We start from the raw sequence: 17,093 nt of genomic DNA, 5'->3' as shown, positions 1-17,093 counted from the left end.
GGCGTCAGAGCTTCAGTTCCCTGGACCGGAGGGCGGCTCGACGCGACGCTTGTCGTGGTGCCGACGACAGATATTGACAGCACTGACCGTACGCCCGCTCGCTTGCTTTCCCGTCGGCCTGTGCATATACCGTCGAGCAGCTGGAGCGGCCGACGGGGTGACCAGCGCCAGGCTTTCGGACAAAGCCTCCTTGGTTTGGAGCTACAGAGCGTAGCAAAGCAAATGAATAGTGCCGAGGGAACCATGGTAGCTGTAAATCACAGGAGATTCAAGTGCAGGGGAAAGAATGTAGCAGCCATGTATGAACAGAAAGTTTCCGCTGGTGACGCGGTTCATCAATCTGGTTCAATCGAATGGAAATTCTTTTAAAAAAAAATTAGCACGAGAGCTCCCGCGTCGCTGTACATAAGATATTACTCACTCCATATGAAATTACTTGTCGCGGAAAGGGATGTATCTAGATATATTTTAGATCTAAATACATTTGTTTTTATCCATTTCCGCAACAAGTAATTTGGGACCGAGGGAGTTGCTGAAATATATCGATGTAGAGAAATTGAAAGATCTTCACGAATGAAACTCCTATGGTAAGATCATGGAAATTCAAGCTGAAACCTGACATTTAACTGGTTAGGATCAGGACAAAATCAAAGAATGTGGACAGTCTGGATCAATGGATTGATTCCTTGGTCCTCTAGGTTTCCTCTCCCATTTTTTTTTTGAAAAGGGAGAATACCCCGGCCTCTGCATCTGGACGATGCATACGGCCACTTTATTGATTATTAACACAAGACCTTACAAAATCGTACAACAGTAAGACCAAAGCCACCATCTTCGCAACCTCTGTCGCTACTCCTATCTAACTGATGAAGGGGCGCTGATGGTCTGGGCCTAATACCAAACAGACCTCGCAGCCAAACCTAACATCTTAGACCTGAGGTCCCAACCAGGACTCCTTCCGGGTATGGGCACCCACCAGTCCGGCGTGCTCGTCAACCAGGCCCCCTGCCGGGTATGAGGCCGCCACAGCCACGTACCATCAATCCATCTTCAGAGCTGAACTGTTGCATGAACCGTGTTAGGCCTCACTGCCATCGACGCCACCACGACGCCAGACAGCGCCACCACCCTGCACTCGTCCATCATCACACGCCCATCGGCGAGACCCCCGCTGCTCCATGCCGCTGAGCCTCGCCGTTGTCAACCTGCCAGATGCCACGCCGCTCCTCCTCTTGTCCCCTCCAGTCAACACTTGCTCCAAAACGATGCCCCCAGGAGGGAGAACGACATCAAAACGTTGCCATCGTCCGATCCGGTAGATCCAGATCAAGGGTTTCCCCCGGAGCCTTTCGATCAGGTTGACGTGACCTGCAACGACGATGCCTCGAGAAATGAACGACGTCTGAGACGCCGCCATCGTCCGCCATGACCGCAGTCAGACGCGATTTTCACCGGAGGCCACGGCGTCCCGATCTCGCGGTTGGCTGGAACGGAGCCCTCCGCCGAACCGGTGATGCTGCCGCCGATCCGATCCCACCGCCGTGCGACGCCCCGATGGAGAACTCGATCTAGATTGAAGACGACCTCGACCGAAACCCTGCCACCAGCACCGCCACACCGCGCCACCTCCTCCTAGCCCAGTCGCTGCCGGATCCAGCCGTCCCCGCCTCCGGGAGACCAGCCGGACGAGGCGCCCCTTGTCCCCGATCTGACGGCCCGCGCCGCCGCCACGAGGGCCAAAGGAAGGAGGGAATGCCCCTCTCCCATGATTGTCACCATGTTAAAAAAGACTGGTATGATGGTATCGGATAGCTCTTTGGAGCTGTTTTTATTTCCTTCCCTTTGGTTTGATGTAAATATACTTTTTTAGATGTTGATGGAAAATAACTTCAAAAAAAAAAAATCTTTGTCCATAGGAGATACAGGTAATGAGGTGAAGGTAAAAAAGCTATGAAAGGTTTAATAGCATGAACATTCTAATCATACCAGTCTTGTAATTTGACTGTTTATAGTGACTCTAACTCGATGTTTCTAACACGAAACCTCAGGAAACTCTTGTACTCCGTATTTATTAATCCTCTGTTTTCATATGCATTTTCTAACCTGTTTATAATAATAGCATGAACATTCTAATCATACCAGTCTTGTGATTTGACTGTTTATAGTAACTCAACTCAACGATTCTAACACTAAATCTCATGAAACTCTTGTATTTATTAATCCTCTGTTTTCATATGCATTTTCTATCCTGTTTTTATTTTCCCTATCACTACATTTCCATAATCCGGCGAATCAAAGATGCCCTTGACATACATGCAAAGGCCACCTATCTAGTCTTGTAACAAGGGAAAATCTTTTCATCGGATTTGTCAAGTTTTCCGCGGATATTGTCATTTCTACTTCAAGCAAGTTCACATTGTCAACATTGCCACCGTGGAAAATATGTTGAAGTGTGCTAGTTATGTGAGGCTACTGACTACCCATGTAATATGAACTTTGATAACAAGATAGTAAGTTCCAAGATCTTGGACAAAGGAATAACAAACTCTTGACCAAATAGAAGCTCCAAATCAATCAATATCTGTAGCTACCTTAATAAGTACAGTAAAAAGGGTGCTGGTACACCGAAAAACTGTACCAGCTCGCTGGAGGACTCCAGGAAGCGCGAACTGCATATTTTAGATTCAGGTGTGATTGGGTCACATGAATAAAAACATAATAATAAAGAAAACACATGAATCTGCGAGTGCAAAATCAATGATTACAGAATATGCGTAAGTTGCAAGATTATTTAAAATGAATGGGTGAACAAAGTGTTCGAGCGAATGTGAAAAGTTTGAGTGTAGGTGGGCATTGAATTAAACAATTCTTAAGAATTTTGTGGAATAAGCATACTATATATTTAAAAAACGTATGTCTACCTTTCACTTTGTAATTATGGCTCCACTAGCTCCATATATCTGGCGATGCATAGCACCAATGAGGCTACGGGTGCCTCAGTGGCGTCGTCGGCTTCTTGGCCATGTCATCACAAACGTGGCCTCTGAACAAGCTGGATAAGACGCTAAGAATCAGAAGGGATGACACTGGATATCCACTGGGCACCTTCGTAACCCCAATTAGATTGATTACACTGTTCATGACTTCTTCATTGACTCGGAGAAGGGAGAGTGCTTAAAATTCGGGTAATATATCTACTGTAGACCCCTCCTTTATCCTTGATAGTTCAGTCAGATATGGCTGTAGTTAATACTACAGCATCAAGATAACTGAGGCACTGAGCAACCTTGTAGCAAAATAACAAAATAGCAACCTGGGGCATATTTTGAAATGTCAGTGACCGAGAGAAAAATCTATGAGGAAACTAAATTATCTGATAGTATTATGCAAGCTCACCAGAACATAATAGTATGTTGAATATATAGGTTGACCAGCTAACAAAATATCAGTTGTTGGGTAACTATAAACTTGTAAACAAAATAAAATACTGACCTGCAGTTTGCCTTTATCGGCCTTCTGCATGCGCAATATCTGAAAATATGGCTTTCTGCGCTGAGACGCTAATTGTTGAGTTGGCGGATGGTTTGTCTGAATGCACCGCGCTGATCTGAAGAGATGAAGCACCCTCTGTACAGTTGCTGTTGTAGCTTGCACTATCCTGCTGCAGCTGGAGTGCGACCTCAAGGTTCCAGAGTACATCACCCATTGATGGCCTATCTATGCTACGATCAGCTACACATTTCTCTGCTATCTCTGCAAAAATCCTGAAGCACTCAGGGGTGATTTCCTCCTTAACACGGGGGTCAACAATCTCCTTGAGTACACCTCTCTTTTGGCAAGAAAGTGCCCAGTCACGCAAGCTCACTTGCTCATCCGGAAGCTCGGTGTTTATCACAGGGCGCGCACACAAGGTCTCAAACAACACGACCCCGAAGGAGTACACATCTGATTTTTTGGTGAGACGCTGCAGCCGGAAGTACTCTGGATCAAGATATCCAAAGGTGCCTTTCACAGCGGTGCTCATGTGGGTGTTGTCAATGTCTGGACTAGCCTTAGACAGACCGAAGTCAGAAACCTTTGCCATGAACCTATCATCCAATAGGATGTTGGTGCTCTTAACATCACGGTGGATGATTCCTAGCTCTACGCCAGTGTGGAGGTAATGCAGTCCTCGGGCTGCACCGATGCAAATCTCAAGGCGCTGCTGCCATGACAGTGGTGGGTTTCTGGTGTTGTATAGATGCTCCCGCAATGTTCCATGAGCCATGTAATCATACACCAGAATCATCTCATTCTTCTCCTCACAGTAACCAATCAGAGACACAAGGTGGCGATGTCGGAAATTGCACAACATCTCGATTTCAGTCTGGAACTCATGAAAGCCTTGTTGGGATTTCTGGTTGCATCGCTTGATCGCCACCTTTGTCCCTCCATCTATATCACCACTGTAGACATTCCCGAAACCACCTCTGCCGATGATAAGTGCTCCATCAAAGTCTTTGGTGGCAACTTGAATTTCTGCAAATGAGAAATGGCGGACGAGATCACATGTAGGCTTTCTTTGTTCAGTGTGACGATTCAGATGTCCGTAGTCGGTCTTGCAAGAACTCTTCTTTACCTTCTTCCGCCTACAGATGACATGCGTGCTCAAAATGGCAATCAACATCAAAGAAAAACCACCGATAGTTCCAATGAGGGCTGCTCGCATGTCAACTTTGGATTCATTTGTACCGGAACCCGGTAGCTTGAAGATCTCAAGACCATTCAGTATTGCATCAGAATACTCTGGGTTACTTGAAAGATCAGGCTGAAGTTCAATCCACACGTCCACCTGACCAGAACCAATAGTGCTGATAACATAGTCTCTGTATGTTGTTCTACCGATTCCTCCGCTCCAACCGATAACATCCATGTTCCGCTGCGCTGTCTGGTCGTTGATGTAGATGAAGAACGACCTCTGGTTTATCTTGGTAAAAGGGTACTTAATCTCACAGAAATGGAACCTTAGGAGGTAGATGAACCCCGCATCAACCGGTAAAATCCATTTAAGGTTGTAATTCAGGTTGGCCTGTGCATTTGACCCCATCGACCGAGCTGTACCATAGACATCTATTGGAGCGGTGTAATTCGGCACTGCAGGTGTATACGTAATAGTCAAATTACTATCTTTGGAGAATGATATCCCAGAGTCACCAAATATGTATGGGGAATCTTCGGCCCATGAGCGGTAAAAGCCCGAGTCATTTGTCGGGGAAATGGCTTCACCCCCAACATTGAGCCGGTACATAGTCTGGAAGACCGTGTCAGCGGCGAATGAGAATGGAGTTGTGCCTATGCCGACAAATCTTGTGTCATATGTTGTAAAGATGTCAGGAGTGGGCACAATCTCGATGCCATTGACAAATGCATAAGAACCATTCTGATCTGCTGATGGGGCAAAGGTGAGGTCCAAGCTGCCTAAAGAAACATTCACCGAGAATTCACGGACAAGGTAGGCAGAACTGGTCGCCTGAGCAGTTTGCCAAGCACTGAAACCATTTAAGAGTACAAGATTTCCTGCGGTGACACCAAAAAAGGCATCGGAGACAACATAGTTCTCATAAGCAATCGGATAGAAGTAGAGGCGTAAGAACATGCGGCCTGCGCTGACAGGGAAGGAATAGGTGTAATTTGAAGTGAAGATGCGTGCAGTCATACAAGGGACCCTGGAGGGGAGTGAAGGGTCTTGATACGAAGCATTGGCTGCAACTCCTTCCAGTAATGGTGCAAACTTGGACCCGGTGTCCCCATCCCATGTACGACCACTATCATCATTGTCTTGGGTTGATGCTCCGCAATTTAGGAGGATGAGGCCAGAGGCTGTGGAGTTCTTGTCAGCCGCCTTGGCAATCGAGAAGAGAGCTAACAGTGTGAGGAATGTGAGGGTAACTGGTAATGTCGGGAGCACCATTGCGGTGGTTGGTGTACCAGGATAAAATAATTGGGGACTCCGTTACAGCAACTTGCTACAGGGGGGCAGTTGTATAGACTATAGAGCAAGAACGTTGTGATTTTCTTGGAATTTGAGGCAAGAAAATGTCGGGAAAATTGAGGATCGTAGGATCGTGCTATTGTATAGTGAAGAAGGCACACCTAGAGAGCCACAGAACCTGCAATCGCAGCAAAAAAGAAGTTGATAATTCAGTAAACTGAATCATGGCAATTTGAACAAAAGCTCATTGATGCAAGGCAGAACATCCACGTGTTTGGGTAAGAGAACACAACTAATAATTGCAAGAACTTTAGTAAACTGAAGTTCCTGGCATCGCCGAAAGTTGAAAACTGTACCAAAAGACAGAAATAGACAAAGGCTGCTCACTAATTTCTTTCCAACAGTAGTGCAAATAAGAAAAAAAAGGAATGCGAAAATTTAGCTAAACAAAAGTAGCCAATATATATCTCACAAAGTGAAGATCTAGCATGTACAAACTACGTTTAAGAAAGAGATCAAGTCCCTCTGTAAGGAAACATAAGATCTTTTAGACGACTAATATACTGATCTAAAACATCGTAATATTTCTCCCTCCGTCCGGGAATACTTGTCATCAAAGTGAATAAAAGGGGATGTATCTAGATGTATTTTAGTTCTAGATACATCCCCTTTTGTCCATTTTGATGACAAGTATTTTCGGACGGAGGGAGTAGTATACATTTGTGTACAAAAAATCACACCAAGAGAAAAAACATGGAGCAACAGTCCGTTTTTTTACCTGTGGAGCAACAGTCCTGAATGATGATTCCACATCCAGATTCCAGAAAAGAAATTGGTGGACAACTTGCCTTTTATTTTGACGTTTCCACTAAGAAGAGGTACTCTTCTTGCTAGGTTCAAGATCATACTTTTTAAAAGTCTAAAAACAAAACAATCTAAGGAAAACCTGAATTGTTGTCACTCCAAAACACACAGTATGGTGATTGTGCATGAAAGAACTAAACTCAGGGGAACCCCTTGGCCAAATTTGGGGCGGAAGCTATAAATATCGGAAGCCTTCAAAAATTGGAGCCCAGGAATGGATACACAGAGCATATCCAACTGGATCAAGATAAAGGAGCTCGAGAAGAACGGGGAGGAGGATGCATGGTTACCTGAACAGGAAGGCCGAGCTTATGTGGGAAGAGAGATCAAAGCCACGGGCGAGATGAAGGCATGAGCGGCAGCTGTTACAGCGCTTTTGGTGGGCAAATATGATGAGAGATTGAGCATGGACACACCCTGTGCCTTAGCAGGCAAAAATATGTGACATGCCACACAAAGGAGTAATATTGAATGCTAAATGAACAGCACGCCAGGGCAAAGGATAGTCAAAGAATAAATGTTGACAGGTCTCATGTTCAAAGCAAAACAATCATCTCACCATCTTTGATTTTTCACTCCAAAAAGACTACATTTGGCATCCACAAGAATGGCCTACTGGTTTTCCATGTCCATAGCACGACTGCAGGGAATTAAACTTTATTATAAAGAAACAAATGTGTAACATTTATAATGTTATTTCAAATCGAACATATATGATTCGTAGAAACTTGCTACATCCACAACATGATATATACTAGAAAATCACAAACGATTCAGACAAAAGAAGGAAAGATTTAACTAGTTATTTCAGCGAGATCACAATAGCATGGTGCAGATTAATCACGCTACTCTACCCCCGATCATAAATCACTGAACTTAAACATGTATATTGTCCATCGGAAAGTCGTAGTTCCATGAAAGCATATGGTTGTTTATGCTATGTAGTAAGTGGAGCTATTTGTGACCAGTCAGCCAGCCAAGAGAATAGAAAACTACTGCCAGGATAAGGACATCGTTTTGTGCTACCATTCCATGGATGAGATTAGCTGGACGACTAGATCCATGTTAATTCCTCGTTCCAGATTGGCACAAGGGAACAGCTTGGTTGTGATTCTATTGCAAATCGCATTAGATTTTCCATGTGGAGAAGCTTCCTAGCAAACACCAGGACACTACGTAACTGTAGACTAATTAAATATGAGATACAAGAGTTATCTTTCAAACCTCGGTGGGTCAATGGCTGGACCGCATGTAGGTGCTGTATCTTCTGGTATCGATTGACATATCCATCTATCTCATCCACTAACGTATATCATCAAGCCATTACAACAGGTGATAAATTTCAGTGCTTTACTTCAGAAACTTCAGAATCTGGCAATGCATAAACTTGCCCTTCAACTAGCCGCTCCTTGAAGCACATTTTTTTTGTGTGTGTGTGATGTATATTGGCTTGCATGGTTTGTACCCACAAGTGAAAGGCCGAAACAAGCATCAGCATGTCGAGAAGACCAAAAAATAAGGGTGCTAATTGGACAATTCTGGTTTGTTGTCGAGGTTCAGGCAGGGAATGTGCCAGCCACCTTATCGTCGATCAAAAAATCTCGAGGCTGACCACCGCGTCGTCATGATTTGGATTGAAGGGCTCCGCCATCAGCGGGATGCGCACCCGGACCCAGACTCTGTACCTCTGCTTTGAAGCTGTTAACTGAGATAGACAGTGGGGTGAACTGAACCTCAGCTGCATCCATTTTGACATTGATGGCTTGAAACTTGAGCTCTGCATACCATCTGGACACAAAATGAAATAAATACAGTTTGACTAATCATTTGTGGTGTCTATATAGAGTATATGCCAAGCCCAACAATTGTGCAAAACACTTTGGAATGTGCAGCAATATTTTTCACCATGAAGCTGAATGAAACCTGAATGAGATGCGAGATGGAGCCGCTGTCGCGCTCGAGCCTCGAGCCCACCCGACCCCGCCCACTGCCGTCTATCTCGGCCCGCCTCCATCGCCAATAGGCGTGCCCGCTGCCGCTGGCACTGGCCCAACCGCCGTTTCCGGTCACCCGCAGCCGGCGTCGCCAGCCCGGCCATCCCTCTAAACACTCCGCACAACGGCATCTTCTCCAACGCCGGCGAGCCCCCACACCCTCAACCATAACCTACTCAGGCCGTCTCCGTCTCCGGCGGCTCGTCAACCGGCTCGTCTCCGCAGGAGACAGACGCGTCGTGCTTATTGGGCCGGGCCCATTGACGATTGGTCGTCAGTAGCAACCTGCCAACCACCCTGTGTGTTAACCCCTAAAAAGAACGAGCACTCCCTGTGTGTTGGCAGGACCAAAAGACTACAATACCCTTTGAGCTAAATATATTAATCAGATTTGTGAGGGGAGCCTGTGTAGAATTGTACCATAGCGAGGACATTCTCGATGATGTGAAATTTTTCCATAAAGGGTCAGTTGCATCATGTTATTTGGATTAAATTACTTTTAGTTATCTTATCTGAATTTGTAATAGTGTAGTACTATCTCCGTTTCAACATAATGAAGTTTTAGGATTGTCAATTTGACCGAATCTATATAAAAATATATTAATATCTACAAAACCAAATGTACTTCATTAAATTCGTTATAAAATATGTTTTTTTAATTATACCCCCTTCGTTCCAATTATAAAATGTTCTACCTTTTTTTTCTTGAATCAAATGTATGTAGACGTGTTTTGCATTGAGCGGCCGAAAGGCTATTTATAGCACACATGGGTAGAGAAGAGCGGGACACCTATTGAAGCTACCGAGGTGGATTACTGGATTAGATCGACTTTATGCAGGTTAGGTTACCCAACTTCTACACTACCCTATTTAGTATAGTGTCTATCCACGGATGAGGATTTATGACTCTCAGGTGTCACACACCCCTATACGAAAATAGCATTAAAAAACATATTAGGAAAATTCATAAATTTCTGAAATTTTGAGATATAAAACTTGGGTGCCCGTTGTGCACATGTGTCCAGTTTCATAGGAAATGGGTGCCCGTGGTAATGCCAGTAAAAAAACAAAAAAAAAACATATGTGTAGAAAAAAAACTTAATGTAATGTACGTCACCGTAGTTCCTACGCCGCGGATACAAGGGGCACCCATTCCCATGAAAGTGAACACATGTGTACAACGGGCAATCAAGTTTCATATCCCAAAAATTGAGAATTTTTTTGAAATTTCTGATATTTTTTAATGCTATTTTCATATAGGGGTGTGCGGCACTAGAGGGCTGCAATGCATTTTCCGTCTATCCGCTTCCTACTCGTTGCCCCTGGTTAGTATAATGTCTACGGCTTCCTACTCGTTGCCTAAATATTTTACAAACTAGGCAACAAGATGCTCTCATACTCCCTCAGTCTTAGAAATAAGTGTCTTAACTTTGTACTAATTTTAATATAAAGTTGTACTGAGATTGAGATACTTATTTCAGGATGGAGGGAGTATAATTTAGCAGACATTTATATTCCTTCTCTTCATGCCATGGTAGTTTAACAAATAATCCCAGTACAAAACTCCGATTACACTAAATATTAGCACATGTATTTATTTTAGGCTATTACATCCCTATAGTGTCAATATGTCATTATATACTGGGGGCTTACTCATTCTGTTCAGTGAGATCCAGAGATGTATAATCTGACAAACTAAATCTTTCTTGAATGGTCCCCACAAAGAACTCTGGAGAAGATAATGCACCACAGCATTGAAGCAGAAACAAATCCGACTCCAAGCCCTGTTCAAACCTGGAAAGATGGGTAATCAGTACAACTTCAGGACTGTAAGTCGGATAGAAATTCATTTGAGGTCACCAAGAAATCACCATTGCACAGAGCGGTACCACTCAGCACTTAGTATAGTTGCATCACCATTCTTACGCACATCCCGGCACGCACTTGTGTGCAAAATACTCTCACTCTTAATGGATGCTCCATCACAACTGAAGCAAAACCAGAAGGCTCACAACCTCCAAGTACCTGAGAGAAGAACTCATTGGACTGCACAACTGAACATTCCTCTGTTTTGGCATCCTCTCCGAAACATTTCTTCATTGCTTCCCGCAATAGTAATGAAAGCATACAGTGTAAAGGGATATGAAAAGACGTTTCTTGTGAACTGACATCAAAGACAACATCATGCCAGCCTGTCTTGCTGAGTATACCTTGTTCATCAGTTACTGAATCTGGGTGAGCATATAGAAGGTTGCCACCAGTCAGAGTAATTGTTATGGTGCTGCTAGAAGGAGGGCGCGAGAGGGCCGGCCGGGGACCTTTTTGCTCACGGCCGGGCAAGAGGGAAGGGATTTCCTTCTTAATTCTTGCTTGATTAGATCGATATACATCTCCTCTCTTTATATAGAGAGGTTTACTTGACTCCCAAGCAAGGCTTACTTGACCCCTAAGCAAGCGACCCTTATCTCTAATTAACCCTAAGACTAACGGGTCCATTAGGCCCATTACGTACTCTAACACTACACCCCACCTGGACATGCAGCTTGTCCTAGAGCTGCAGCCTAACCAACTTATAACCATGACTCGACGCAACACAAACCTAACACCTAAAAATAAGCCTTTTACAACTTGACTTGTCTTATTATTCTCAACCTGAAATGGACTGGGACGCTTTATTTTGGACCCCTTAACCAAAAGTGGACACCATCTGCATGTCGGACGTGCACGTGTACAGCCACCTGGATCCCATGGACACCACCTGGATAAAAGGAGTGCATGTGTATGACCACCTGGAAGTGGTCGCAAGAGTGACCAGCAGAGGCGCCCTCGCGGCGGCTCGTGGCGGAATGCAGTGGTGCTACGCGGTGCGCTGCTGTCAGTGACATCATGCCTTCTCCCTGTCGGACGGCTGTTGGTCTGCACCGCACAGGGAAGAGGGAAGGGATTTCCTTCTTAATTCTTGCTTGATTAGATCGATACATCTCCTCTCTTTATATAGAGAGGTTTACTTGACTCCCAAGCAAGGCTTACTTGATCCCTAAGCAAGCGACCCTTATCTCTAATTAACCCTAAGACTAACGGGTCCGTTAGGCCCAATACGTACTCTAACAGTAATAGCAATGGCATTTTCAGGTTGCAATTGTACATCCGGCGCACTGCTAGTTTCTTGCAACTTTCCCTTGCCTGTGACATTACCAACCTGAGGCATCCCCCCTTGACCTATCAGCAACATATGTTGCCGGATTCTTGAATCGGAGGACCGATTACTTCATAATAATCTGCAGCATCGTCTAATTGGGATCCTTCATTTAACTTCGTGTCCACCTCACCAATCTTTTCCAGCCAGCTACCAATAGCTTTCAAGCACTGACGAATTAAGCAGGCAACAGGTGATGGTAACTCCCTGCTCGAAGAACTCTCTCTGGTACCCAAATTGCATACCGATTTCTCCTGGGAGACCCTTCCAACTTTTGCAAGCCTCTGGTTCTTGGCAGTTTCCATGCCTTTTGTCGCAGTGGAGCATGCAGTAACATTTGTTGACTCTTGTTGCCCAGGAGAAGAAAATGCTCCCTTCAACAAAAGATTCTGAATGATCCCAAGATATTGTCCTAGCACGAAAGGCGCAGATAGATTCTCATTCTCATCTTCAACATGAATACTCGTCACTCTCTTGTGAGGATCCATTCCTTGCACAAGTAACAACAGCTTAACCCATGAACTTGTTAGATCAGGCCTCTCAGAAGCAACATACATCGAAACCTCCTCATGTCTCAGGACATAGCGTGCATCTTCCAATAATCTAAAAGAAGCATTGTACAAATTTACCCATTTGCTCGTCTACAAATAACAATGTAGGAACATTCCTGTGAGCATATGTAATAACATTACACTGTACAGATCTTTGTGGGATATCAGTTAACATATAGTGTGAACACACATTTATCAGAAACCAACAAAATATTATCCTGAAATGTCTACTGTTCATCCATCCCCAGTAATCCAAGTACATGGACCTGTTATTTGTCTCTTCTGCATAGTTATTTTTGAGACTTCTCTTGTGCATAGTCAAAGAGAAGCTAGGCGTGCTAATGTTTGATGACAAGCCTACATTCAGGGCCTATGCCCTGTTTTTGACCTGTAAGTGTTACCATTAACGGGTAAGAGAAATATGTTCACCGCGAATTGTACCAGCAGCTTTCACAGAATATAGCAATTATGCTTGAAAAGTAACAATATCCCATCAGTGCACATTGGCTGGATAATAAGGCATATAAGCATCTAACGTTTTGAGCCACAGAAAGAAGAAGATAAACATACCTGTAAACGACCATCCTCACCAACGCAAGAAAGAAACAGAGCTGTCAAACATTCAAGAAGAATACCCAACAAATTGTGCTCGCGCACAAGCCTTGTAGTCAGCGTAGGCACGGTAAATATTTGGACAGAAAAGTTTGGTATCAGCGGATACTCCTCCAGCACAAGATCAATAAGTATGAGCGTCCTCACCCCAAACGCCCGGGTCCCGCCCGATGGCCCAGGCGTTCACCATGACGGGCATTGCTGCTGGGATCTGGTACCCGTCGAGGAGCCGCACCCTGTCCATGGACAGGTGCGGCCCGAGCAGGGGCGCTGGACGGTGGAGGCGAAAACATTCTTTGATCACTGCCTTGAAGTATGGTTTACCCGCGAGATCATCCCGGGTTAGTATCCCTCCATGTCCATGGCTGCTTCCTCTGTTGGGGACGCTTCTCCTCTGTTCGGCTTGGAGTGTGTACATCGCGCGAGGGTTCGCCATTAGTTCCACCAAAACGCATTCCATGAGCGTTGCGGTGGAGTCGTGGCGCCGAAGAAGGTGTCCTGCGTACACAATGACAAACAGAAGCACATGATCAGTAGGCATTTGAAGTGGATCAGTAGGCTAATTCAAGAAAGAAAAATAAGTACGAGTATCAAGATTTCAGGAACTTACGATTAAGATTGATCTCACGTGCTCCTTGGACAACCCGTACTCGCGCTGAGCCGACCTCAGCGAGTCGATGAATCCGTCCTGCTCGTGCTCCGCGATGATTTCATCTAGAACCCTGTCCCACACGCTCCTGAGCTTGGCCGCCTTGCCGCAGATGAACCGCCTGACGAAGGCAGCCTTGCTGAGCAAGGCCGGGAAGAAGTCCAAGGCGCTATAACCGGCGACGAGGGCGTCGATGGAACGGACGAGGTCCTGCAGCTGTTGGCAGCGGCCGTCCATGTTGAACGCCGGCCCGAAGACCGCGCGGCAGACCATGGCCATGGACAAGCTGTGGAGCAGCTTGCCCATTTCCAGCGCCCTCGTGGCCGACCGCCGCGTCCGAGATCCATGCCATGGCACGAGCCATCTCTGACTCCCGGCCTTGACGGAACGACCCTACCTTGTTGACCGTCAAAAGGTGGTGGTAAGGATCTTCTTGGCCCGGCACCACTCGTCCCCGTACGCCGCGAAGGCGATGTCGACTGGGCCGCCGAGCAGGTTGAATATGTAGGAATGTATGTAGCGTAAAATATGCTTGAAATGAAAAATAATTAAATGGAAAACACAAAATTAAAAGGAAAAATAAACCCCTGAACCTTTTAGTCCCGGTTGGTGTAACCAACCGGGACTAAAGGCCCCCAGCCCCCCCCCCCCACGGCGCGGGCTTGTGCCATGTTGTGGGCCTTTAGTCCCGGGTCGTGACGAACCGGCACTAAGGGGGGGGGGGGCTTTAGTCCCCACCCTTTAGTGCCGGTTGCAGAACCGGGACTAAAGGGCCTTACAAACCGGCACTAAATCCTGATTCTGCACTAGTGATAGCAGCTCACAATCTTACAATGAGGGCATTACAATTAAAAGTTCATACACAAATTTAAGCAAATAAGTCTTTGAAACCAAAAGAACGGTAGCAAGCCATCAATGGTTCACAAGGCAGCCTCGAAATCTCAATTCTTCATGAAGAGTCAAACACTCAAGCACAACTTTCCAGATAAGGTGGGGGCACAACCTACATGAGAACATACCATGAGATCACACATAATTTAGAACTTGGGAATTATGCACATTATTTAGTAGCAATGAGGAAGTACTTCACCTCTTTATTGTCTCGGAGACAAGTCCAGAAACTTGGTGAGTTAGCATTATTGCCATCTAAGATAAAACAAGTTAGTACAAGTGAGCATCTAAAGAAACATGGCAGCAAGATCAATAAGAATATAGTAAGCAAACACCTTGAACCTTCAAACATGGCACAAGAAGGAAAGATTTAAGTCAGATTAGTTATTTGAGCGATATTAGTATGGTGCAGACTAATCATGCTATTCTACTCCGGATCATAAAACACTGAACTTAAGCATGTATTGTCCACTGGAAAGTTGTAGTTTCACAAAAGCATAGGGTTATTTATGGTATGTAGCAAGTGGAGCACTTTGTGACCAGACAGCCCGTCAAGAGAATAGAAAGCTACGGCTAGGACAAGACAATCGTTTTGTGCTACCATGCTTTGGACGAGAGTAGCTGGAGGACTAGAGCCATGTTAATTCCATGTTCCAGATTGGTACAAGGGAACAACTTGGCTGTGATTCAACTTCAAATCGCAGTCGAGTTGTCATCTGGAGATGCTTCCTAGCAAATACCGGGACACAGTGTAACTGTAAACTAATTAAACATGAGATTCATGAGTTATATTTCAGGCTTCGCTTGGTTACGTGCTGCAGCTTCCGGTGTCGAATTGACAAGTCCATCTAACACATCCACCAATGTACAACATCAAGCCATTACGACAGGTGATTGAAATTCTTGTGCTTTACTTCAGAAACTTCAGAATCTGACAATGCATAAACTCTCCCTTCAACTAGACGCTCTTTGAAACACATTTTTATCTTTGTGTGTGATGTACAATATATTGGCTTGCATGGTTTGTCCCTGCGGATCTCATAACGCATTTTATATACAGCAGCTCTTCGCCCTAGCCGCCGGGTGTCCCCATCCTTCCTCCCCTCCGTCCGCCGCCGCCGAAGGACGCCGCCGGCAATAGCCCGGGGCTGACGGCGGTGGCGGGGGTCTTCCCTCTTGCCTGCGCCGTGGGGGCGGTGCGGAGTCCCGCGGCGTGGGTGGCACGGCCGATCTGGCCTGGCGGCGCGGCGGGCCTGCCTTCCGGCGGCGGCTGCCTCGGCCAAGGGCCGATCTGGCCTGGCGGCGTGGCGGGCCTGCCTTCCGGCGGCGGCGCGGCGGCTGCCTCGGCCAAGGGCGGCGATGGTGGCGGTGCGGCAGCCGGCTCTGCCTCGGGCAGCGTGGCGGCGTTCGGCAGCGGCGGCCGGGTCTGCGGTGACACACCATCTGACCTCGGATCGGCGGTGGCGGCAATGGAGGGCCTGGTGGTTGGGTCGGCACCATGCGGGTTGTGCCCTCCGGACAGATCTGATCTGGCCGGTGCGGCCTTCACGATGTGCGGCGGCTCAGATCGACGGCGACCCGTGCACACAATACGTGACGGAGGTTCTTCGAGCGGATCCGGGTGAAAATCTTGTGCTCGGCTTGATGCCAAGACCGGCGTTGGTGGCACCCTTTTGTGTCATTACCTTCTTGAAGGCATCGCCGTGGAGAAGCTCTAGACCTCTATCCGCTACCTCCGGGGGAAACCCTAGATCAGTTGATCGGATGACGGCGGCGCGTTGGTGTCGTTTCCTCCTTGGGGGCGTCATTCTTGAAGGCGTACACGGGATCGAGGGACCAGCGGGCGCCTTTTTTGGTGGAGCGGTGCTTCATTCTTCACATTGATGACGGCGGATCTCGGCGGCATGGTGCAGTGGAGACTCGACGCCCGATGAGCAGTGATGGACTCGCGCAGGTGGAGGTAGCTGTCTGGCGTCAAGGTGGCGTCGATGACGGAGTGACCTGACAAGGTAGAAGCATCAATATCTGCTCTGAAGACAGACCTATGGAAGATGGCGGCGACGACACATGTGAGTGCGTCAGACCAGTTTATGTCCCAGACCCGGTATGTGGCTCGGCTGGGGCTTCTAGCTTTTGATGATACGAGTATCAAGATGATGGATTCAGGCATATTGTTGTAATACTTTGTAAGGTCCTCGAGAATAATCAATAAAGTGGCCATATGCATCTCCCAGATGCAGAGGCCAGGGGTCATCCTCCTTTTCTAAAAAAAAATGGTTTGTCCCTGCAAGTGATAGGCCGAAACAAGCATCGGTATGTTGAGAAGACCAAAAGATAAGGGTGCTAACTGGATAATTCTGTTTGG

General features: G+C 46.3%; 1 protein-coding gene across 2 annotated transcripts; it reads right to left on the bottom strand.

Moving 5' to 3' along the window:
- Positions 1-425: 425 nt before the first annotated feature.
- Positions 426-7,706, bottom strand: LOC123068601 (receptor-like protein kinase FERONIA). Of its 2 annotated transcripts, XM_044491210.1 has the most exons (3): positions 7,126-7,706; positions 3,493-6,149; positions 426-3,313 (listed from the first exon to the last, which is right to left on the bottom strand). In XM_044491210.1, the coding sequence occupies exon 2, from the start codon at positions 5,948-5,950 to the stop codon at positions 3,506-3,508; it is 2,445 nt and encodes an 814-aa protein (XP_044347145.1). In that variant the 5' UTR covers positions 5,951-6,149; positions 7,126-7,706; the 3' UTR covers positions 426-3,313; positions 3,493-3,505. The 2 variants fall into 2 exon arrangements, with proteins under 2 accessions (XP_044347145.1, XP_044347146.1); XM_044491211.1 differs by lacking the exon at positions 7,126-7,706 and having other exon boundaries at positions 3,493-6,552.
- Between the last annotated feature and the right edge of the window lie 9,387 nt (positions 7,707-17,093).

The sequence above is a fragment of the Triticum aestivum genome, chromosome 3B (genome assembly GCF_018294505.1).
Source record: "Triticum aestivum cultivar Chinese Spring chromosome 3B, IWGSC CS RefSeq v2.1, whole genome shotgun sequence".
Taxonomy (NCBI): Eukaryota; Viridiplantae; Streptophyta; class Magnoliopsida; order Poales; family Poaceae; genus Triticum; species Triticum aestivum.
Note: the sequence above shows the minus strand (reverse complement) of the source record. Positions and strands in the feature narration are given on the sequence as shown.